The 24,490-nt window shown below is 38.5% G+C and overlaps 1 protein-coding gene and 1 long non-coding RNA gene across 2 annotated transcripts in view; both read right to left on the bottom strand.

Annotated features, from left to right (window-relative positions):
* Positions 1 to 1,844: 1,844 nt before the first annotated feature.
* LOC145436082 (non-lysosomal glucosylceramidase-like) overlaps positions 1,845 to 24,490 on the bottom strand; it is a 57,891-nt gene continuing 35,245 nt past the window's right edge. The window contains exons 4-7 of the mRNA XM_080313357.1: positions 24,397 to 24,461; positions 24,265 to 24,330; positions 7,977 to 8,028; positions 1,845 to 6,116 (exon numbers count right to left, since the gene is read on the bottom strand). Coding sequence (XP_080169483.1) covers positions 3,538 to 6,116; positions 7,977 to 8,028; positions 24,265 to 24,330; positions 24,397 to 24,461 — 2,762 coding nt within the window. The 3' untranslated portion in view covers positions 1,845 to 3,537. The remainder of the gene's footprint in view (positions 6,117 to 7,976; positions 8,029 to 24,264; positions 24,331 to 24,396; positions 24,462 to 24,490) is intronic.
* Positions 18,098 to 21,756, bottom strand: LOC145436063 (uncharacterized). The gene is made up of 2 exons (XR_013914156.1): positions 21,615 to 21,756; positions 18,098 to 21,556 (listed from the first exon to the last, which is right to left on the bottom strand). It is a non-coding gene; the product is annotated as an uncharacterized LOC145436063 (long non-coding RNA).

The following is a 24,490-nucleotide window of genomic DNA, read 5'->3' as shown; positions in this document are numbered from 1 at the left end:
ATTTGACTCTTCCACGTTACAGTTACACCCAATTCCGCTCCCTCTCAGAGGAAGGAAGGTGTATACTGTATAAGGCCGCTGGTCCTTTTAATGTAATGTCCATAGTTAACGCCAGGTATGTTAGGAAGGAAATATATTGTGCTCGTAGACTAGCATTACCACGTGACCCGCATACAATTGCACAATATCATGGCAACTATATACACTCAGCACCGTAACTGCCGCACCCCAAACCCCCCAATTGGGGGGGGGGGCCGAGCTCGAAGGGGGCCCCAAATTATTTCTTGAATTAGCATAAATCATAGAGTATTTTTTGAAAATTTATGCAATTTTTTCATAAGACTATAACTTAATATAAGACTAGACTAGAGGTAGCCAAACAGCTATCTGCCGTCTTTCAGAGTGTTCGTATTGGGTATTGCACAACGCGTGCACTCCGTGCAGTCGTGGATTCCCGGGGCTCTCCCTGAATTATACGGGCGGTAAGACAAACTCTTAGGCTGGGTAGCAAGCAACTGTACGACAGTTCAGGTCCGGAAGTATATTCATTATTCATCCATGATCTTGTGGGCTTTCATATGCACTCAAACGCGACGCAACTCGCTGGCATGCTCGAGTGCTATGCAAACTTCATGCTGAGTGACCAGTAGACGAGACGATGAGGGACATCATGAGTCTCAGACTACAATTAAGATAAGTCATAGGGCTACAATATATCGTCGATGTGGAAGTAGAAGTAGCAAAAAATTAGTTTCGTTTGACTAATCACTCCAAGTAAAGTAAAACTACTTGAGTACTTCTAAAAAGTAGTAGTACTTCGTTACTGACCACCTCTGGGATTGTCCTGGGACCAAACGGGTCTATTAATTCAGCAGGTGTCGCCACACGTTTGCTCGGAACGGTCTTAAGTGAGTTTTGCCTTTATATAGTACTTTACCGTGTCTTGTGGTCCGATTAGTAATTATCTAATCCATTTCAAGTGAAAATAGCGTCATACAAGATTACTTCAATTCTACAATAAGTAGGCTACCCAAGTAGCCTACTGCTAAAAGTACAATTGGTCGATCTTCACTATTGTCGCCGTGGAATCAAAGTAGTTGCCGTGCGTTTTACACATTTAGAAAAAATTAAGTTTTCCTTTTCTTTCGGACACATCGTGGTCATGACGAACGTTGGAGCAATGTGATAGACATAAACGTGGTCACGATATGACCGAAAATGAATGAATATTTTAAAAAAATGATTCCTAATAAGTTTCAAAAATGGACATTGGAGCTACTTCTTTTCCACTGCGGCGACATATACTTTTAGTAGTCAATCGGAGGTGGATACTTTCGAAACTGGAAGGAAGTCTTAACGTCCCACCAAAACTGATTTATAACTCTACAGTTTGCTGTGCTTGCAAATAGTATTCCCGGATGTTATTGCAATTTCCCCCGTGAAAGTAATGCATATTGTCACTATAAAAAACTACTTTCGTCTCAGAATATAAATGTTTATTGGGTTGTGGTCACGAACACGAGACCACTTAAGTAGGTATAGTACAAGAAGCAAAAATCCAGTTGAGAACTGCGTAAATGTAGAAGTAGCCTATAGGCTACTTAGTTTCTGATTACCTCTGATTGTGGTTGATATTGCAAATTGTCGTTTACTTGAAGTAATGGCACCTTGGCACTCATCAAGCCGGTGTTATCTCTCAGCAAACCAAATTCATCCACTATATATAAGGCTCATATTCTACAGCATTGTGTCGCAACGGGACACAGAGCAGTATTTCAACACAAATTATTTTGTTTATTACTGCATATGTGATACAATTAGTGTACCAGAATGTTGCAATCATACTCATCGGACGAGTTCGCGTTATTCTTATATTCGCCATCACCTACATTGGCAGAAACGGATTTTCGGCAGTCATTCATGTCAAATCGAAGACGCGGATTTTCGAGACACGATCACGTATTTCAAGAAATGCAGCTACAGAAATCGCTTTCAAATAAAGTCTGTCCCAATTTCTACATAAATAGTACGATGGTATTTTCAAGAAAATACATTTTTCTGTCATTTTTCTACATTTAATATTTGCACAAGACAGATGAAGGTTGCACGATAATTGAGTTCTTGGATTTGGTCTAAAATTTTTGGGGTCCGTGATGGTTCAAAAGAGGTCCGCGAAGATAAAAAGGCTGGAGAGCCACTGATCTAAATGATTTGATAAATACATTCAAATAACCGGAATTTGATCATCGCTACATATGCATTCGTATTGTCCTACTTTAAAACTGTATAAACACGGAAATGTAGGCCTATAAAATTTTTATGTAGAACGAACTCTGAAGTTCTCTTACACCGGAGCTTTGGAAAAGTGTAATTGTAGTGCAGAAGGTTGAGCAGCGATATAACTATAGCAATTAAATTATGGAAACAGGAGCATGGCATGAGAAGAGATATAGTTTGTCCGAGATAGTAATTGAAGTATAGATCACAGTCAATACACAGTGCACAAAATCATCACAGATTGGGACACACAATCAAATATATAGTAACACAATTCAGTCCCGCGGAGGCCAGACATGTAAGTTTGTGAACGAGCCAGGATTGAAATTCACCAGGGCGGCCACAACATTAAAACATTATGTGAAAGCACAATAAGTCATTACTGAGCTATAGAGATCACAAAGTAGATGGGAAAACATATTCATCATCATTGAGCGCAAGGAGGAGTGGAATTGATATGTAAATATGCCAATGATGTGGCGTTACCGAATCGTAACATCATGGACATTTCATTGCAAATCAATTACCACATAGTTTTGGCGTTAAGAAACTGTTCAGCTTTGACACGGTCAAAAATACTTTGAATAATCACATGACAACAAGTGAAAGGGCAAATGAGTTATGAAACTCACCACGAGAAAGGAAGTCATGTGAACATGCATTCATGGATGTATATTGGGAACAAAAACAGTTGCATACAAATATAAAAAGTATGGTTACCATATTTTGGAATCGGGAAATGAGGACACTTTTTCAAAATTTTCAGACTCAGAATTGTAGAGTAAAATTCGGAAAAATGGTAAATTTTTCCAATTCTGTGGTTAGTTGACTAAAAAAAAATGAGGACGTGTGGTAACCCTATAAAATGTCTACTTTATTCCACGTTATTACAAACTGTACATATTAACCATAATATAAACATGAGTACATTCCAATGCGTAACATGAGTAACGGGAAACTCGAAATTACACAACTATATAACTGCCATTGGTCGGTGCCCCGAAGACAGAAACACTCAGTCTGAATTGAATAAGATGCTTTATATGTTGCGTTTGTTTTAATAAATAATAATTATAAGTTGGTGCATTTTTACAAATAATGTTACTAGGAATAGTGACCGAGTTAAATGAATGTTTAAAATAAAAGTCGTTTATTTTCACCAACCATGACTTATTTTCACCACTAGTCGCATCTAATTCACAAAATGAAATAATAGTCTGAAAGGATGTTGAAAATAATATGAGCATTCAGCACCAGCAGCTAAGCACTGTTCCTGCGCTCCAGTGCATACTGGATCCCCCAAATGCTCAGAGACCGCATGTAAGCCAGAGACCTGTGATGCTTATGTTTCATAATGGCTGCTGGAGTTTGGAAAGCCATCCCCAAGTCTTCCCAACAGCTTCTATACACCCCTTCCGCGGTCGTGAAGCCTTCGTGTGTCATGCCTGTATGAATCATAGTGGCAGCAAGCGCATAAGTGGCACCTGACCAGACCTCTTGTGATTGCATGCATGATTGGTCAATTTTCGCGTTTGGTCGCATCCCATTAACAGCTCCACATTTACCGTCAGCAAAGGTCAGCACATTGAATTTGTAGACTTTCTTTAACGACCTGATGACTTTTTCCGAAGGGAGGACGTCTGCTATGTTACATGCCAGAAGATACCATTGCCCAACGCATTGTTCTGCCATAATGCTGTCCCAGTGTTGGTTACGTTGATCGCTACAATAATTGAAATATTCACCATTCCAAAGCTTGTCCTGGTATGATTTTGTAGCTAAAGTTAATATTTCTTCATATTCTTTTACTTCATGCTGCCGATCAAGAATTTTCCCTGCCTCTAGAATACAACGTAATGCACTGAGCCATAATCCACCACAGTAAGCACTAGTACCGGTCATGCTCCACCAATATAGCGTCTGATCTATGGCTCCGCCAGTTTCAATCAAGCCGTCCCCATCTTCATCATACTTCAGGCTCTTTGACATCAACTTTAGGCACACAGGCCACATATTCATCAAAAACTCTTTGTCCTTGGTGACGTAGTAGTCCCTGAATACCTGTAAGACGAATTTCGGCGTCAAATCTCTCCAGGAGGCGGTATCATGAACAAAATAAGCATTAACACGTTTCCAGGGTTCATCTTCAGGATCACCAAGGTCGTGTGGTACGACATCTGGCAATTTAACGATACCCCAATTTCCATCCATGGTGAATTGGAATGGCGTATCGTCATACTGTAGGATACTGGCGGCAATGTCATATTGGAGGCTTAGTTCCAGTTTTGGCCAGAGATGAGCAAGTGCGATGGACGCATGAAAATGAACGTCACACGTGTTATACATTCGATACTCATGTCCTTCAAGATATGCAAAACGGCCATATTCTTGAACGATGCTGGTATTTCGTAGATATTCCTCCGTCACAGACGAAGAGCTACTTTTTGTCTGATTGTTAGATGAGCATTCGAGTTTTGGGATGTCCAGCCAGATTGTTCCTCCATCTGTTATGTAATAGAGTTCGTTGAACAGAGCAGATTTGTACCAGTTTGGCAAGTCTATGTTTGACAATATTGGGTTTTGCCACCTTTCAATTTGCTCTTCCCAATTCGTATAATTATCAAGAGCATAAATTGCCATCTTATGACCAGATTTGCCATCCGATCCGAAAAAGCGAGTGTACCGTCGATAATGAGGAGTCTCTTTTGATCCAAAATGTACGATGGGCATGTCCCATGAAAGTGCAAAATCTACACCATCTGTCGAACTTTTCGCATTCACAGAGCTTTTAATGGCCACAGCGCAGCCTATCGCTTGACCTGATGACGTTGCATTGCTTACTTTGTCAGCACAATCAAATTCTCCATCTGTGAACAAATCGTTCCATAGCGTCGAGCCATCAGATGCTGGGTCGAAATTCAAGCATGTTGATATTTTTCGACCAATCGCGTCTCTTCCACCCAATGTCATGGTATAGGGCATTTTATCAAAGTATGTATTGTACATTGTAATACCGCTGCAGTTTTGATCGGTGTTGAATTGTTGGTTGTAATTCCCTTCTGACGCACGTGCCGCCGTTGTACCGATTCCATTTTCCATCGCAAGGGCGATTGTTATTTCGTAATGGTAATCTGAAGAGTTTTGAATGTGCCAAGAGAAGACAACTGCAGGTATGCTGGAATCTGTATATTCATGGGGTATGACGGGTGATATTTGTCTGCATGTCAAGACGAGACCAAGATGAGGAATTTCATAGACAGTCCATGCACGGGGGTAAAGAGCATGGTAAAATGCTTTATTCGCTGGAAACTTCCAACCCCATGATCGAAGACACTTTCTCGGACAAGAATAGGGACTGAGGACCTTTTGATAGATAGTTTTTCCATGACACCGAACACATAGTATGAACTGGTTAGCAGAGGTGGTTACATGTTCATATATCCCCGGGCGCAACTGCCAACGACAAAATTCGCCTTTCCAGCCTCGATTGAAGCAACCTCCTCCTATGCCACCTGCCGGGACACCGTATATTTGTTCATGTGTTAGCTGATGTGAGAAGTCCATGCATGGTCGACGATTGCTTTTCTTCAAGTGTCGATTGAATTTCTCATAACGAGCTAATATGCCTGCAAACAAGTGGATTTGAAATATCTTTCCTGGTGACATCATTGGTTTCCTCTTTTCTGAAAACGTATGGCTCAATGCAATTCTCCAACCATAACCTGGTACCTTGTATCCGCTTGAATTGCCAGTCCATGATAGCATCAATTTATTCTCGTCTTTTTGCTTCAACGATTTCAGATTGTCACGCGTCTCACATGTTACATAGTTCCAATCCTCTAAAATTGACAATAGTTATGCCACTGAATACAACGACACGAAGAAACAAGGGTAATGTAGCACTGGTGGTCTGAGCATAAAGGTGAACGAAATAATTGAAAGTCATTGTGTGAATGATCCTGAAATATAAATTATAATCTTGTCGCAGAGCTGGAACGCCACAACCGTGCCCTCAAATATGAAAAGCAGCATTGTTTAAACAATCGCTGTGCAACAAAACAATGCTCTAGTATTTATGCCGCATAATGTTGGTGCGGTAAAAATGTCAAGTTGAAGTTAAGACTTATTTCGCATGACACTCAACATGTTTTGCATCGCGTCCCAATTACATACATGACTTTACGCGCGCAGAATAGTTGACTTTATTACGTCCAGAAATGAAATTAGTATGATAGCCGTGGTTTAAGTCATCAACTTTGCTTTATTATCGAAGTAGCAGAGTATTAGGAAATTATGAAATGCTATTATACATTCCATGTCGAAAATAATCGAGACAACAGATTTCGCGTCGCCGGGAGAGGTGGTTGACCCTATTATTTATGTGCCTCGGAGTTGACTTTTATTAAAATACGCCAACCTAGCTCGTGCCAACAGAAGGTGTTTTGTAGGATACCATATAAAAAGTTTATATTGAGCTTAAGCCGGGGGTTCTAAAGTCCACCGCGCCGCGAAGGCGCGAAGGCTTTAAATTGGTGTCGCGACCGCCCAAATTGCGCTTGCGCGATATGATGTGTTTGGTTTGAATCCATAGCAGGTCACTGTGTTGAATAGCCAATAAGCGACTCATGCAAAAAGTCGTTATACAATACCGTGATCATGAAAATGTGCCGATCTTTGTTTTACGCAAATTTTTTTCTATCATGATAAGAATTGTCTGACATTTATTACTGTGGAAAGTCTAAATTACGAGGGGGATACTAGGGCAGGCTGGAGAAAAGAAAGAGCGCGGCCATAACTGCCGCATCCGATATTTCTCGTACGCAGAATTTACAGAAATGAATCGACTTAATTCGCAATTGTGAAAGAGCAGAATATTCCTAGTATCCCTCAACGACCCCTTTATCCGCTGGGCTGCTTTAATTTAAGCATGTACAAATGTCTTCCGAGGCCACCCTTTCCGCCAACCCGGTGGCACCTCACATGAAACATGAAGTATAGACCTACATGCGGCTGTGGCTAAAACGCAATGCTAAAAAGGCAGGATAAATGCGATAAAACCTTGGCCCAAAATGACCGTGGCTGGTTGGCCAAAACCCTCAATATTGATATGTCCGAAATGTTCGGCACCAAATAGTCCCCTCGTAGGTTTCATAGAACTGCATTGCGTACAACTAGCCGTCTGAGCCCTCTGAACTTCATGCTTGTCCGTAAATACATAGCATATACTGACATTTAAAATGCATTCGAAGCGTGAGGCTTTCAACGCGATATGGAATAAAAGTCAAATTTGGGTCGCGGTATAAAAGTTAAAGAATCCCTGGCTTGAGTAATCTTTCGTCTCGATTATTCAAAATTTCATGGGGGAAATTGAACAGGAAATTGAACAGTATTGGTTAATGAGAATCATAAAAACCAAATCTCAAAAGATTCTCTTTCAAACATTTGGGTACCTCTGTTTTCATTAGTGATCAATAGAGCGTTTTTTTACCTAAAAAAAGAAAAAAATTATCCTAAAAATTCAAAATTGACTTTGACCTAAACAAACTGAATTTTGATCAAATTTTTACCTAACGTATCCAAATTAGCTGTTTTCCCACACATGTCAAAAAAACGCCCGAAACTGATCAGTGACATCAGTTCAGAATCGAAACTGTCTGTAACCGTATTGCGGCATTTCTATATCATCAGTATGTACTTACTGTGATGGGCGGACACCAATCCACCGGGCAAGACATCAGAACTGTCAGTTATCTGTATCATGTCAATGAGAGAGGAAGAGATTTTATTGCTTCATCAACCAGAACATTATAATAACAAAACAGATTGAGTATGTAAAAAAGACACAAAACAATTACACAATAACATTTGTGTTTAAACTGTATTAACTGTGTTACAATAGTAGTAGTATAGATCGCTCGTGACGCGCCATAGGGTTCTTATGGGCGGGGTGGTGACTCGTATTGAAAACCCGGGGTGGTGACTCGTACTTTCAGACCCCCCTTGTGGTGGTGACTCGTAATGGGTTCTTATGGGTGCGGCCGTGATTCGTACTTTCGGGTATAGGCTGCGGCGGTGACTCGTATTGAAAACTCGGGGTCGTGACTCGTACTTTCAGGTATAGGCTGCGGCGGTGAATCGTAATGAGAACTCGTGGTCGTGATTCGCACTTTCAGGCATCTCTCGCACGGCGTTGAATATGTATCAAGTAAATAGTCATGTGAATGAACCTTTGTTAATGTGTATATCGTAAATTATTATATATGATGTAGTTTAGTCGTGACAAATGACCGATCGTGTTCTAAGTCTTTCCTCGCTATTGATCGCTAGCTGAATAGTACTTTCAGATCGGGTTATTCGCACCTTGTATACCGCTGTTTGCACCTACAGAATAGTCTGCTGTTCACAGTCGTGACTTCACCGCGATAGCGCGATTTTCGAATCAGTCGCATGGTAATGTTTTGCTATTTAGTTTACCACAGAGCGGTGTAGACGACGATTCGAATACCAACAATAGCCGCGTTCACATACTAACACTCCAAAAAGGTGTGAAATATTTCCTACGACCACTCACAAGATAGCACATCAGAATAGTCATCTCTCGTGGTTTGATGTTACAAAGATAGGAATCACGCACAAGTAATATTTTGGTAATAAGTTTGTCACATAACCGGCGTAGACGGTGATACCAACAATAGCCGCGTTCACAAACTAACACTTCAAAAAGGTGTGAATTAGGTTGCAAACCCCGCGATCGCTGACAAGATATTGTCTCGGACATCACCATCTTTCGCGACTTGCTGTTACATACATCCCAATCACTCACAAGATACTATTTTGGTACTTAGTTTGTCACAGAACCGGATTTCACTGGTAAAATTTAATAAGTAACGAATAACAGAGCCGGCGTAGACGGTGATTCGAATACCGACAAATTTTCACTTATTTCTGCCCCAACCTCTGTGAAGTTGACGCTTATTCAAAAAAGGTGTGAAATAATTGTAAAATCCTACGTCGGTGACGCGATAATGCATCAGACATAGCGATCTAGTTATAGTACGGTGTCGGAATCCATTCGCGAGATGTTCTATAGGTAAATTGAGATAATCCGAAACGAAATATATTGACTTTGGCGTAGTGTGAATTGAAATAGGATTGACAAACATGACTATCAACTTTCCCACAGTCCCATATTGATATTATACGCACATTGATTTGAAACAAGTAATGGAACATTGCAACTCTATTCGCGATCCGACTTTTCGTTTGTCAAAGCGACATTTTAACATCTTACCATACTCAAAAGAATTATTTACAACATTAACAAGTGTTCAAAATCCAGTTTTCACTTACTTGATTATATCACTGCAACTCACAAATTTGAATTAATTCATCCTGGTTGTATTCGTATGATCGGTCTTTCTTATTTAATTGTAAAGGTCGTTACTATTCTGAAGACAAAGTAAGCTATTTACTAATCGACACATAAATGACTTGACATAAACATATTATATTTTGAGTATACGAGATTTGAATGTCTGAACAATAACTGAGAAATAATTTATCACAATAAAATACGTATATTACAGCGTAAAAGATGTTTGAATGTCAGCAACTCTGTACGGTCATAGTTACTACCACTAATTTACCCGACCAACTCGTCATGATCATTCCTGAAATCAACACAAATATGACCACTGACTTGAGTTAACCACAAAACAGCATCAAGTTTTAAATCCACTCGTAGCTTACGGATTATTTGAATGCTGGTTATGTTTTGTTGTAATTGAGCTAACGAAATAGTATTACGTCTCGACATCTTACCATCTTACCATATTCAAAGAATCAACCACGAAAACATTGTCAAGTAAATCCGTTAACCGACCAACTCAAACAGTATCAATACGAAAAACAACCAAACATACACGAATCCATACAATCACTAAAACCTAAAATCCATAACAAACTCGGTTGTATTCATATCCCAACGCATCTTTTTTATTCAACTTGAAAAGTTGTCACTATTCTGTAAGATAGAGGAATTACTACGCGATATATTCTGCAAGACAAACTAATTATTACTCGGTATATTTTGTAAGACAAAGTAAATACTACTCGGTGTGCGGTTTGGGATTAACATAATATGTTTGAGTAAACGAGATTTGTCAGTCTAACCGTCGTAGTTGAGAATTCATTTCTTACAATCGAACGCCGGTGCTACATTGAAAGTTATCATGTTGTAAACATCCTTATTGACACATTGATTTGACATATGTAATAGTTGATCATGACTTGATTATTAAATTATTTGCGTTAATTAGATCTGCATTGTGGTAAATGTTATGACAGCAACAAACTTTTCAGAAACATTGTTATTAACATATTGATTTGTAAAACTATGCGTGTCTGAAATGTTTTTGATTTGAAAGATATTCCGTGTTTGTACAAATCACTTTACGTATTACGGATATCAGAAAATATTTTTACAAATGTAGTTGTTTCCAGTAACCAACACTAAAGATGGCACAACAATTTCGTTATCCAAACATTGAACACCCGATGCAAAATGCTTTATTGGTCAAATTCGTGACGGCTAATTGAAACGACTACGTATAGAGTCAGTATATTACAATTTCATGTCGTTACTATTGAATCCAGCAATTGATACAATTTGTTGTCGGAGTTGTGACAGCGCATTGAAACATACACAACTTACAGAGTGTGAAAATATCACTTTGGGTATCGAGTACCGTTTGAAGCGTGCGATCGATACATAATTCCGTTCGCACTCTCTAAGACGTTGTGAAGTCTACAGATTTACACTTCAAGACTTTGATCAACACATATGCAATTTGGAATATATTTACTGGATGCATCCTATTCGACTAGACTTGAGTAATACACAAAACTCATAGCATTAACAAAATCGCAATAGGCGCTACACTGAAATCTACGAAATGTTTTTCTATTGTTGTTAGTGATCATAAATTATCATTTGAATAAGTAATTGTAATCATAAAACCAAACTTGCGAAAGTCATTACAATAACAAAAGAATATTGTAGGTTGCTTGCTAAATGTATGCCGGAAATATTTGTAGAACGCTCACGACCAAAGAAATTGGAAATTTTCCCATTGTCATTCGTCAAAGTAAATGTCGTCACAATAATCAGTCACTAAAATACCTTACTTGTATGTGATTGAATCGCCGACAATTAACTCGGTAAATCAAACCCCTGAGAAATTTCACTCAGTCATTGGATAGGAAACAGCGGCACTTAATCGGTGTGAGTCGTATTTTCTAAATACTAATCATATCTGTCCACCCAAGAACAATTTTCACTCACTTGGGTAACGAAACCAGTGTCCAATATCAATACAAGATATTTTCGTCACACAAAAATAATCAACTTCACTCGATATTCCCGTACTACGAAACTGTACAATGGTTTCATATTTTTTGTGTGACATGGAATTAATACCGATCGAAGTAACCGTATTGGAAATAACTTTTAAACAAACACACTCTACGTGGTTAACATTCTCGTCGATTCTATTGTGATTAATGTATACTTCATGTGATCTGGATTCATTTCGATATGGCTAAACATTCAACCTCGACGGATACGAATTGTCACACACTCAAGTAATATCATACCAAATAGTTATTTACAAGACACAGAAAATTTGTTTTGGTCGTTTCGATTTTATTACTGGAGATACTCATCACTTCGCTTAATACAATCTAGATTTAAACTCCATCGAACCTTTGGTGTCTATCGTTTGCTGGATACGAATTATGTTAGTCTAAGAGTACACAATTTTCACTATCTTGGGTTATGAACTCAGTGTGTTAGCGATCATTCAATATTTTGTAGTATCAACTAGCTACCTCGTAGGATACGAATGATCATCCTCACAACTCTTACAAAAGTACGAAGGATATTTACATCACACAAAGTAATCGACTTTACTCGATATCCTCACACTACGAAACTGAATGATTGGTTTGACTCTACAAACTGTTCTGATGTCACAAGAACTTTTTCATACGAATGGTTACGTATCTAAATATTCAAATAATCCAACACACGACTATGGTACTTACAGAAATATCATAGTTCTTGTAACAAAGTTGTATAAGTATAATGTTTATCGTAAGTCCTACATAGCCATGATATCCGTCCGAGTTTGACTTTTAGAAAACATTATACCGACTTCGCGACATCTTTCAAAATTAAAACCACGGTGACTGCTTCAGAGACCTACCAATGATATTGCAGTAATACAGTTACTTCCACAAAAGAGTGTGTATTCGACTTACTTACCACAAATCTAACGCACAAAACAATTTACTTTACTAGCGAGAAGCGCCGAGCCTCACATCCAAACAACTAGAAAGTTGAACTATATTAAAAAACGTCGCTAACCTTTGTGCACCAGCTGTAAATCACACAAGCAACATGTTTCAAGATTCTGGTTATTGAAAAACGTTAAAGTGTTTCTCCTGCACCAAGTCGTTATGTTGACGAAAGCGTATATTGTAATACCATGATCGATTTTCATTCGTTGGTCACAAACTGTCACTACTCTAAATAATTATTTTTCACTCAAACACAAAAGCATACTTGTCACCAATCGTTTTCATCAAGCACGAGTTCAAGAAGCTTACTTACTACGACATGAATTGTTATTTTTATGTTGTGTAAATAGGTAATAATTTATTTTAGTAACACTACATCAACATCATCGAGTTGTGCGAATAGATTTACATGTGGTTTTAATCGAAGTACACAGCACGAACTAACTGTAGACTCCTCTCTGTTGTACAGCTACTCGGTAATCGAAATGCATTAACATGTAAACAACGATCTTGTTTCGTCACACCAAAAATATGTTCACTGTCGCGATACTCCGCACAAGACGTGCATAGCCTTTTCACACTCGTAATAGTATACCAACGTCAAGCGATAACGTTTAACAAGACCAACGACACTGAACCCACGCCGTTTACCTATGTAAAATTACCACTTTCACTTGCCAGTCCATCGTTTACCTGACTAAACATATTATTTTCCTTTGGAGATCTGACGTTTACCCAGAGTAAGAAACCATTTTCACTTGTAAATATTTTTTTCCTCGGCTAACAAACCTTTTTTTCACTTGGAAATATATTTTTTCTCTGGTTAACAAACCTTTTTCCCTGAGCAACACGCCATTTTGACTTGGTGGTCGTCGTTTACCCGAGTAAAAATATCATTTTCTTTTGGAGATCCGGCGTTTACTCAGTGTAACAATACATTTTCACTTGGAAAAACACTTTTACCTAGAGTAACTAATCATTTCTCCTGGGTAACAAACCCTTTTCGTCTGGAAAACTATCATTTGCCTGAGTACCAATACAGTTTTCACTTGGAAATCTATCTTTCACCTGGGTAACAATACCATTTTCGTTTTGAAAACTGACAACCACACCGGTCAATTTGATATTTTTGTATATTGTTACAACGGACAGTGACAAAAATACACCAACAACGACTCCGATACATTTGTGTAATCGCATATTCACTTGTTCTGGTGCATCCCGTCAAAACCCTCAGTTACCCACATGTAATGCGCTATACATCGATGTGAATGTTTTGGAAAATTGGACAATAGGCTTCGATAGTTCTGTGATGTCCGGGTTCGTGCTTTGGATTTTCCAGAGTCAAAATGTCTGAATAAAACACCTCCTTGACGATGGTTGGTATGTGGATAACGGTGTTCGGAAAACGGTTGGATTTATGTCACCCATCGCGATAACAACTCCAGGTCGAATTTTCCTCCCGCATGTTTACTATATTGTGTCTTTATTGGTCAATGTATGTCTCGACATTCAGTTTGAAATCGGAAACCCTGATAAAGTATGTAACCGGATCCGGATATCAACTGTGAATCGATAAACCAATGGACAATATTCAAAGTAAACATGTTACACCCTGTGTTTCCACGAAAAAAAATACCATCCAGACATACGTCGCGCTTGTTTGCCCACACCAGTATACGCGCAAATGGAGGTGTGTGACATTGCATGCAATGTGTTGGTATACAAACATCGATCCACAGACATTATCATAGCCGGTAGTTTTGATGTAGATCGAATGTCACCCGATAACAATACCAATAAGCCACATTGCAATGACTCTGAGTCCGCGCTATTACATCGATATTTCGACACCGTTCACTATGCAATGACTCTGAGTCCGCGCTATTACATCGATATTTCGACACCGTTCACTATGCAATGACTCTGAGTCCGCGCTATTACATCGATATTTCGACACCGTTCACTGATTTATTCGATGGTTTTATCGCGTTGTAACATTACAAGATAGTCATGACCCTATCTCCAGACAGACCACCCAGATCGGTCAATATCCAGCGTGTTGTCGACACCGAAGTTTGACCAATGCGAACTACCGAAGTACGGTGCTCGAAATGATTGCGATCAGTCTTTCACTAAATCACGGGATGTCGCTACTCCCACATAACGACTCCAGATAAATATCGTGAACAGTGATTCTGAAAATCTCGGACTGATACTGTGATCCAATAAGGTGTGTTTCTGTGGAATCTGCAATCGTACACCACAATAGAACACTACCTCTTGATTTCACACGCAATCATAAAACACATCATCATAAGGGTCCAGTTCGTCCGGCGACATTTCGAAACGGTCATCGCCACAAGAGATCGGTATCATTTTGAAACGCCATCGTCACAAGGCTATTGACGTCGATTCAGTTGGCCATGTCAATCTGTTTCACAATCTGTCGTTTTTCAAGTCCCAGCACCATAGTGTTACGACACAGGCAAGAAGCGTCGGTGGAAATAATAAAACACAGAAGGCACACTTTGGTGTTATTTGACATGGCATTTACACCCGACGAACCTTACATTCGAGCGATACATTGGAATGACGGTTGTATTATTGACATCGAAGGAAAAGAAATGTATCGATTTATCGGTTTCGTACATATCCAACAAAAACTAAGGTATATGATTGTGCATGGTTCGCATATTCGACTGTGATCACAATATTGATATATGTTGTACAGTTCACTTTCACCGTCGTGTGAATACCCATGTTACGGTTCCATGTTTGTGTGTCTGTATGTCATGCTTCAGATTGACTCAGAGTCATTGCAATGTGGCTTATTGGTATTGTTATCGGGTGACATTCGATCTACATCAAAACTACCGGCTATGATAATGTCTGTGGATCGATGTTTGTATACCAACACATTGCATGCAATGTCACACACCTCCATTTGCGCGTATACTGGTGTGGGCAAACAAGCGCGACGTATGTCTGGATGGTATTTTTTTTCGTGGAAACACAGGGTGTAACATGTTTACTTTGAATATTGTCCATTGGTTTATCGATTCACAGTTGATATCCGGATCCGGTTACATACTTTATCAGGGTTTCCGATTTCAAACTGAATGTCGAGACATACATTGACCAATAAAGACACAATATAGTAAACATGCGGGAGGAAAATTCGACCTGGAGTTGTTATCGCGATGGGTGACATAAATCCAACCGTTTTCCGAACACCGTTATCCACATACCAACCATCGTCAAGGAGGTGTTTTATTCAGACATTTTGACTCTGGAAAATCCAAAGCACGAACCCGGACATCACAGAACTATCGAAGCCTATTGTCCAATTTTCCAAAACATTCACATCGATGTATAGCGCATTACATGTGGGTAACTGAGGGTTTTGACGGGATGCACCAGAACAAGTGAATATGCGATTACACAAATGTATCGGAGTCGTTGTTGGTGTATTTTTGTCACTGTCCGTTGTAACAATATACAAAAATATCAAATTGACCGGTGTGGTTGTCAGTTTTCAAAACGAAAATGGTATTGTTACCCAGGTGAAAGATAGATTTCCAAGTGAAAACTGTATTGGTACTCAGGCAAATGATAGTTTTCCAGACGAAAAGGGTTTGTTACCCAGGAGAAATGATTAGTTACTCTAGGTAAAAGTGTTTTTCCAAGTGAAAATGTATTGTTACACTGGGTAAACGCCGGATCTCCAAAAGAAAATGATATTTTTACTCGGGTAAACGACGACCACCAAGTCAAAATGGCGTGTTGCTCAGGGAAAAAGGTTTGTTAACCAGAGAAAAAATATATTTCCAAGTGAAAAAAGGTTTGTTAACCAGAGAAAAAATATATTTCCAAGTGAAAAAAAGGTTTGTTAGCCGAGGAAAAAAATATTTACAAGTGAAAATGGTTTCTTACTCTGGGTAAACGTCAGATCTCCAAAGGAAAATAATATTTTTAGTCAGGTAAACGATGGACTGGCAAGTGAAAGTGGTAATTTTACATAGGTAAACGGCGTGGGTTCAGTGTCGTTGGTCTTGTTAAACGTTATCGCTTGACGTTGGTATACTATTACGAGTGTGAAAAGGCTATGCACGTCTTGTGCGGAGTATCGCGACAGTGAACATATTTTTGGTATGACGAAACAAGATCGTTGTTTACATGTTAATGCATTTCGATTACCGAGTAGCTGTACAACAGAGAGGAGTCTACAGTTAGTTCGTGCTGTGTACTTCGATTAAAACCACATGTAAATCTATTCGCACAACTCGATGATGTTGATGTAGTGTTACTAAAATAAATTATTACCTATTTACACAACATAAAAATAACAATTCATGTCGTAGTAAGTAAGCTTCTTGAACTCGTGCTTGATGAAAACGATTGGTGACAAGTATGCTTTTGTGTTTGAGTGAAAAATAATTATTTAGAGTAGTGACAGTTTGTGACCAACGAATGAAAATCGATCATGGTATTACAATATACGCTTTCGTCAACATAACGACTTGGTGCAGGAGAAACACTTTAACGTTTTTCAATAACCAGAATCTTGAAACATGTTGCTTGTGTGATTTACAGCTGGTGCACAAAGGTTAGCGACGTTTTTTAATATAGTTCAACTTTCTAGTTGTTTGGATGTGAGGCTCGGCGCTTCTCGCTAGTAAAGTAAATTGTTTTGTGCGTTAGATTTGTGGTAAGTAAGTCGAATACACACTCTTTTGTGGAAGTAACTGTATTACTGCAATATCATTGGTAGGTCTCTGAAGCAGTCACCGTGGTTTTAATTTTGAAAGATGTCGCGAAGTCGGTATAATGTTTTCTAAAAGTCAAACTCGGACGGATATCATGGCTATGTAGGACTTACGATAAACATTATACTTATACAACTTTGTTACAAGAACTATGATATTTCTGTAAGTACCATAGTCGTGTGTTGGATTATTTGAATATTTAGATACGTAACCATTCGTATGAAAAAGTTCTTGTGACATCAGAACAGTTTGTAGAGTCAAACCAATCATTCAGTTTCGTAGTGTGAGGATATCGAGTAAAGTCGATTACTTTGTGTGATGTAAATATCCTTCGTACTTTTGTAAGAGTTGTGAGGATGATCATTCGTATCCTACGAGGTAGCTAGTTGATACTACAAAATATTGAATGATCGCTAACACACTGAGTTCATAACCCAAGATAGTGAAAATTGTGTACTCTTAGACTAACATAATTCGTATCCAGCAAACGATAGACACCAAAGGTTCGATGGAGTTTAAATCTAGATTGTATTAAGCGAAGTGATGAGTATCTCCAGTAATAAAATCGAAACGACCAAAACAAATTTTCTGTGTCTTGTAAATAACTATTTGGTATGATATTACTTGAGTGTGTGACAATTCGTATCCGTCGAGGTTGAATGTTTAGCCATATCGAAATGAATCCAGATCACATGAAGTATACATTAATCACAATAGAATCGACGAGAATGTTAACCACGTAGAGTGTGTTTGTTTAAAAGTTATTTCCAATACGGTTACTTCGATCGGTATTAATTCCATGTCACACAAAAAATATGAAACCATTGTACAGTTTCGTAGTACGGGAATATCGAGTGAAGTTGATTATTTTTGTGTGACGAAAATATCTTGTATTGATATTGGACACTGGTTTCGTTACCCAAGTGAGTGAAAATTGTTCTTGGGTGGACAGATATGATTAGTATTTAGAAAAAACGACTCACACCGATTAAGTGCCGCTGTTTCCTATCCAATGACTGAGTGAAATTTCTCAGGGGTTTGATTTACCGAGTTAATTGTCGGCGATTCAATCACATACAAGTAAGGTATTTTAGTGACTGATTATTGTGACGACATTTACTTTGACGAATGACAATGGGAAAATTTCCAATTTCTTTGGTCGTGAGCGTTCTACAAATATTTCCGGCATACATTTAGCAAGCAACCTACAATATTCTTTTGTTATGGTAATGACTTTCGCAAGTTTGGTTTTATGATTACAATTACTTATTCAAATGATAATTTATGATCACTAACAACAATAGAAAAACATTTCGTAGATTTCAGTGTAGCGCCTATTGCGATTTTGTTAATGCTATGAGTTTTGTGTATTACTCAAGTCTAGTCGAATAGGATGCATCCAGTAAATATATTCCAAATTGCATATGTGTTGATTAAAGTCTTGAAGTGTAAATCTGTAGACTTCACAACGTCTTAGAGAGTGCGAACGGAATTATGTATTGATCGCACGCTTCAAACGGTACTCGATACCCAAAGTGATATTTTCACACTCTGTAAGTTGTGTATGTTTCAATGCGCTGTCACAACTCCGACAACAAATTGTATCAATTGCTGGATTCAATAGTAACGACATGAAATTGTAATATACTGACTCTATACGTAGTCGTTTCAATTAGCCGTCACGAATTTGACCAATAAAGCATTTTGCATCGGGTGTTCAATGTTTGGATAACGAAATTGTTGTGCCATCTTTAGTGTTGGTTACTGGAAACAACTACATTTGTAAAAATATTTTCTGATATCCGTAATACGTAAAGTGATTTGTACAAACACGGAATATCTTTCAAATCAAAAACATTTCAGACACGCATAGTTTTACAAATCAATATGTTAATAACAATGTTTCTGAAAAGTTTGTTGCTGTCATAACATTTACCACAATGCAGATCTAATTAACGCAAATAATTTAATAATCAAGTCATGATCAACTATTACATATGTCAAATCAATGTGTCAATAAGGATGTTTACAACATGATAACTTTCAATGTAGCACCGGCGTTCGATTGTAAGAAATGAATTCTCAACTACGACGGTTAGACTGACAAATCTCGTTTACTCAAACATATTATGTTAATCCCAAACCGCACACCGAGTAGTATTTACTTTGTCTTACAAAATATACCGAGTAATAATTAGTTTGTGTTGCAGAATATATCGCGTAGTAATTCCTCTATCTTACAGAATAGTGACAACTTTTCAAGTTGAATAAAAAAGATGCGTTGGGATATGAATACAACCGAGTTTGTTATGGATTTTAGGTTTTAGTGATTGTATGGATTCGTGTATGTTTGGTTGTTTTTCGTATTGATACTGTTTGAGTTGGTCGGTTAACGGATTTACTTGACAATGTTTTCGTGGTTGATTCTTTGAATATGGTAAGATGGTAAGATGTCGAGACGTAATACTATTTCGTTAGCTCAATTACAACAAAACATAACCAGCATTCAAATAATCCGTAAGCTACGAGTGGATTTAAAACTTGATGCTGTTTTGTGGTTAACTCAAGTCAGTGGTCATATTTGTGTTGATTTCAGGAATGATCATGACGAGTTGGTCGGGTAAATTAGTGGTAGTAACTATGACCGTACAGAGTTGCTGACATTCAAACATCTTTTACGCTGTAATATACGTATTTTATTGTGATAAATTATTTCTCAGTTATTGTTCAGACATTCAAATCTCGTATACTCAAAATATAATATGTTTATGTCAAGTCATTTATGTGTCGATTAGTAAATAGCTTACTTTGTCTTCAGAATAGTAACGACCTTTACAATTAAATAAGAAAGACCGATCATACGAATACAACCAGGATGAATTAATTCAAATTTGTGAGTTGCAGTGATATAATCAAGTAAGTGAAAACTGGATTTTGAACACTTGTTAATGTTGTAAATAATTCTTTTGAGTATGGTAAGATGTTAAAATGTCGCTTTGACAAACGAAAAGTCGGATCGCGAATAGAGTTGCAATGTTCCATTACTTGTTTCAAATCAATGTGCGTATAATATCAATATGGGACTGTGGGAAAGTTGATAGTCATGTTTGTCAATCCTATTTCAATTCACACTACGCCAAAGTCAATATATTTCGTTTCGGATTATCTCAATTTACCTATAGAACATCTCGCGAATGGATTCCGACACCGTACTATAACTAGATCGCTATGTCTGATGCATTATCGCGTCACCGACGTAGGATTTTACAATTATTTCACACCTTTTTTGAATAAGCGTCAACTTCACAGAGGTTGGGGCAGAAATAAGTGAAAATTTGTCGGTATTCGAATCACCGTCTACGCCGGCTCTGTTATTCGTTACTTATTAAATTTTACCAGTGAAATCCGGTTCTGTGACAAACTAAGTACCAAAATAGTATCTTGTGAGTGATTGGGATGTATGTAACAGCAAGTCGCGAAAGATGGTGATGTCCGAGACAATATCTTGTCAGCGATCGCGGGGTTTGCAACCTAATTCACACCTTTTTGAAGTGTTAGTTTGTGAACGCGGCTATTGTTGGTATCACCGTCTACGCCGGTTATGTGACAAACTTATTACCAAAATATTACTTGTGCGTGATTCCTATCTTTGTAACATCAAACCACGAGAGATGACTATTCTGATGTGCTATCTTGTGAGTGGTCGTAGGAAATATTTCACACCTTTTTGGAGTGTTAGTATGTGAACGCGGCTATTGTTGGTATTCGAATCGTCGTCTACACCGCTCTGTGGTAAACTAAATAGCAAAACATTACCATGCGACTGATTCGAAAATCGCGCTATCGCGGTGAAGTCACGACTGTGAACAGCAGACTATTCTGTAGGTGCAAACAGCGGTATACAAGGTGCGAATAACCCGATCTGAAAGTACTATTCAGCTAGCGATCAATAGCGAGGAAAGACTTAGAACACGATCGGTCATTTGTCACGACTAAACTACATCATATATAATAATTTACGATATACACATTAACAAAGGTTCATTCACATGACTATTTACTTGATACATATTCAACGCCGTGCGAGAGATGCCTGAAAGTGCGAATCACGACCACGAGTTCTCATTACGATTCACCGCCGCAGCCTATACCTGAAAGTACGAGTCACGACCCCGAGTTTTCAATACGAGTCACCGCCGCAGCCTATACCCGAAAGTACGAATCACGGCCGCACCCATAAGAACCCATTACGAGTCACCACCACAAGGGGGGTCTGAAAGTACGAGTCACCACCCCGGGTTTTCAATACGAGTCACCACCCCGCCCATAAGAACCCTATGGCGCGTCACGAGCGATCTATACTACTACTTACAATGGTAAGAATAGGTGAATTTTTTTTAGCACATAGATGAAATTTCTTAAAATACCTAAAATCACCTCTGAATTTGGCAGATATTAGTAAAAGGAGAAGTCATTCAACTGGGAAAATGAATTTCATAGTTGTGCTTGGTCACTCTCTTTCATTTAAAGGTCCTGGACCCTACGACCATAAAGTTGTGTGAGCCGGTCCTCTGTCGTCAGAAGAAATCCCTCTACACCAGGGGCGGGCAACTTTCGCAGTCGGCGCCGGATATAGGAAAATTAAGGACTTGGCGGACCGGATTGCTGAATCGAAACATTATTCGCTATTTATCCACAAATACAAGGAATAAATCGTATTACATAAATGTATTTTAACGACAGCAATGTCATTTCAAAGCCATTTCTCGCTGAGAACGGCGAAAACAATGTAGATTTCAGAACAGCATTGTCATAGAATCTCCGTCATGTCTGCTTCTCTCTGATCAAATAACACACGGTGCAATCCAGGCCTTGGATGAGCTCGGTACCCAAAATTTACCAATATATCAATTCATTAGGGTTGAGTAGGCCTACATGGGTAAATGCCGATAATGCAAGCCTTCTCGCTACGAAGAACTTACGCGTAAGCTCTACTCTCGCACGCTGCACACACACGTTTGTAATATAGGGGTGTTCACAAAAATAATTTTTTTGTCTCAAATTGTACTGGCTTGATAAATAATAATAATGTGGCCTGCGGCCCCAGTCTGCCGAGATTCCCCACTATATACTTGCGCAAACGTCAAATTTTAGTGACTGTAACTACGTCATTACATTAGGGATGTTCAAAAATTACTTTTTTCTTAAATTGTACTGGATACTTGATAAAATTGTTAGGTTGCCTAATTTAAGCCTACTCACCAAATTTGGTTCAATTCCAACCAGTAACCGCATTGCTACAGGAGAAAAAAGTTGTTTCTATTTATTATATAAAAGCTAATGAAAAAAAAATCAAAAATTGTCTGTTCACCACATCAAAGTGTTAGGTTGTTTATATAAACGATGTTCACCAAATATGACTGAATTCCGACCAGTGGAAGCGAGTTACTGCCGTCGAAAAATTTGGAATTGAATAAAATATCATTTAATTTGCGGTGGCCAATTCTTCAATTATTTATTGTAGTTGTGCCCGCCGTGAATACAATTTTATTCGAATCCAAATTTTTCGACGGCAATAACTCCGCTTCCACTTGTTGGAATTGGGTCAAATTTGCAGAACCCCGTTTCTATAGACAACCTAACACTTTCATGGGGTGAACAGAACATTTTGAAAATATTTTCTATTGATTTTTATATAATAAATAGAAACGTTCTTCTCCTGTAGGAATGCGGCTACTGGTTGGAATTGAACCAAATTTGGTGTGTCGCCTTAAATTAGGCAACCTAACAATTTTATCCAGTAGCCAGTACAATTTAAGAAAAAAAAGTCATTTTTGAACATCCCTAATATAACGTAGCTACAGTCACAAATATTTGACGTTTGCGCAAGTATATAGTGGGGAATCTCGGCAGACTGGGGCCACATGCTACATTATCATGAAAGACGGGAAACTGTCCGCAGGCCGTATGTTGCCCGCCCCTGCTCTACACAAATGGTTTTCAAACATTTTTGGACATGAGGGTGAAACATGTCGCCCGACTCTGATTGTCATATCATAGTAACATATTGGGAAGAGCAACCAGAACAGTGTTTCCCAACTTTTTTGTCTTCATTCCCTACTTCAGAGGTATTCCGAGCCTTCATTCCCCACTACCCAAAACTTTTGTCATTACGGAACAGCAATTCGCTTGTTTCAGTAGGCACAAGACACGCAACCACACCAGTACTTAAGACAATCGCCCCCAACTGCAACATTACTCTTAACCCTCAAAAGTTTGCGAAAACGTTATTTCACGTCATACTGGTCGTGCTGAATGTGTCTGTGAAGCCATCGTTAGTTATCCAGAGTTAAAAATGAGTTTTTTGTGAACAACACGCCATATAATTTTCTATGCATACATTCCAGAGCAGTTAACTGGTAACGGCAATTGCGCATGTCTCTTCGCAAATATGTAGACTGTCTTGTATATAATGTTTAATCAATGCGTCTATTTCCCACCAGAAATCATTTAATTCCCCACCGTTGGGGTCTCCCAACAATCATAACCTTAAATGCCGTCAAACTATCCGTCGAGGTGCTCTTTTTATTAGTTTATTGATATAGCGAAAAGGGGTGCGCGAAATTTTCCACTGTCATCAAGGGGGGCGTATCTCTAAAAATTGAGAGCCACTGTAGTAGATGTTTGTTAATGTATTATGACGTCACACGGGGAAATATTGTACCTAAATTTATAATTTGATTCATTGTATTACTGACGTTCGATACTGATGAGAATCAGTCAAAAGCTTTTAGTTAATGAATTATGAAGTTATTGTTTCGTGTAATCATGAGATAGTCCTCTCGATTGCAGTACTTACCCAGCACTGTTGGACATGGCTAGGGCCGACTCGACGATGATCACCCAGTACGCGTGTCTCGCGGGCCTAGAAAAACATTTTTAATAAATATTAATCTACATCTGCTACACTGAAACAGAATATTCGATATACCGTTTTTATGTTGACATGTTCCTGTTTTGACGGATCATCATTTGCGCCAGTCTTTTCAGTTGTTTCTGGATATTGATTAAAAAATATAAAAATA

This window comes from Botryllus schlosseri, chromosome 3, assembly GCF_051294905.1.
Source record: "Botryllus schlosseri isolate E-star chromosome 3, Bs_hap1, whole genome shotgun sequence".
In the NCBI taxonomy this organism is placed as follows: domain Eukaryota; kingdom Metazoa; phylum Chordata; class Ascidiacea; order Stolidobranchia; family Styelidae; genus Botryllus; species Botryllus schlosseri.
The sequence above is the reverse complement of the archived record's forward strand: the minus strand, read 5'-3'. Positions and strand labels throughout refer to the sequence as shown.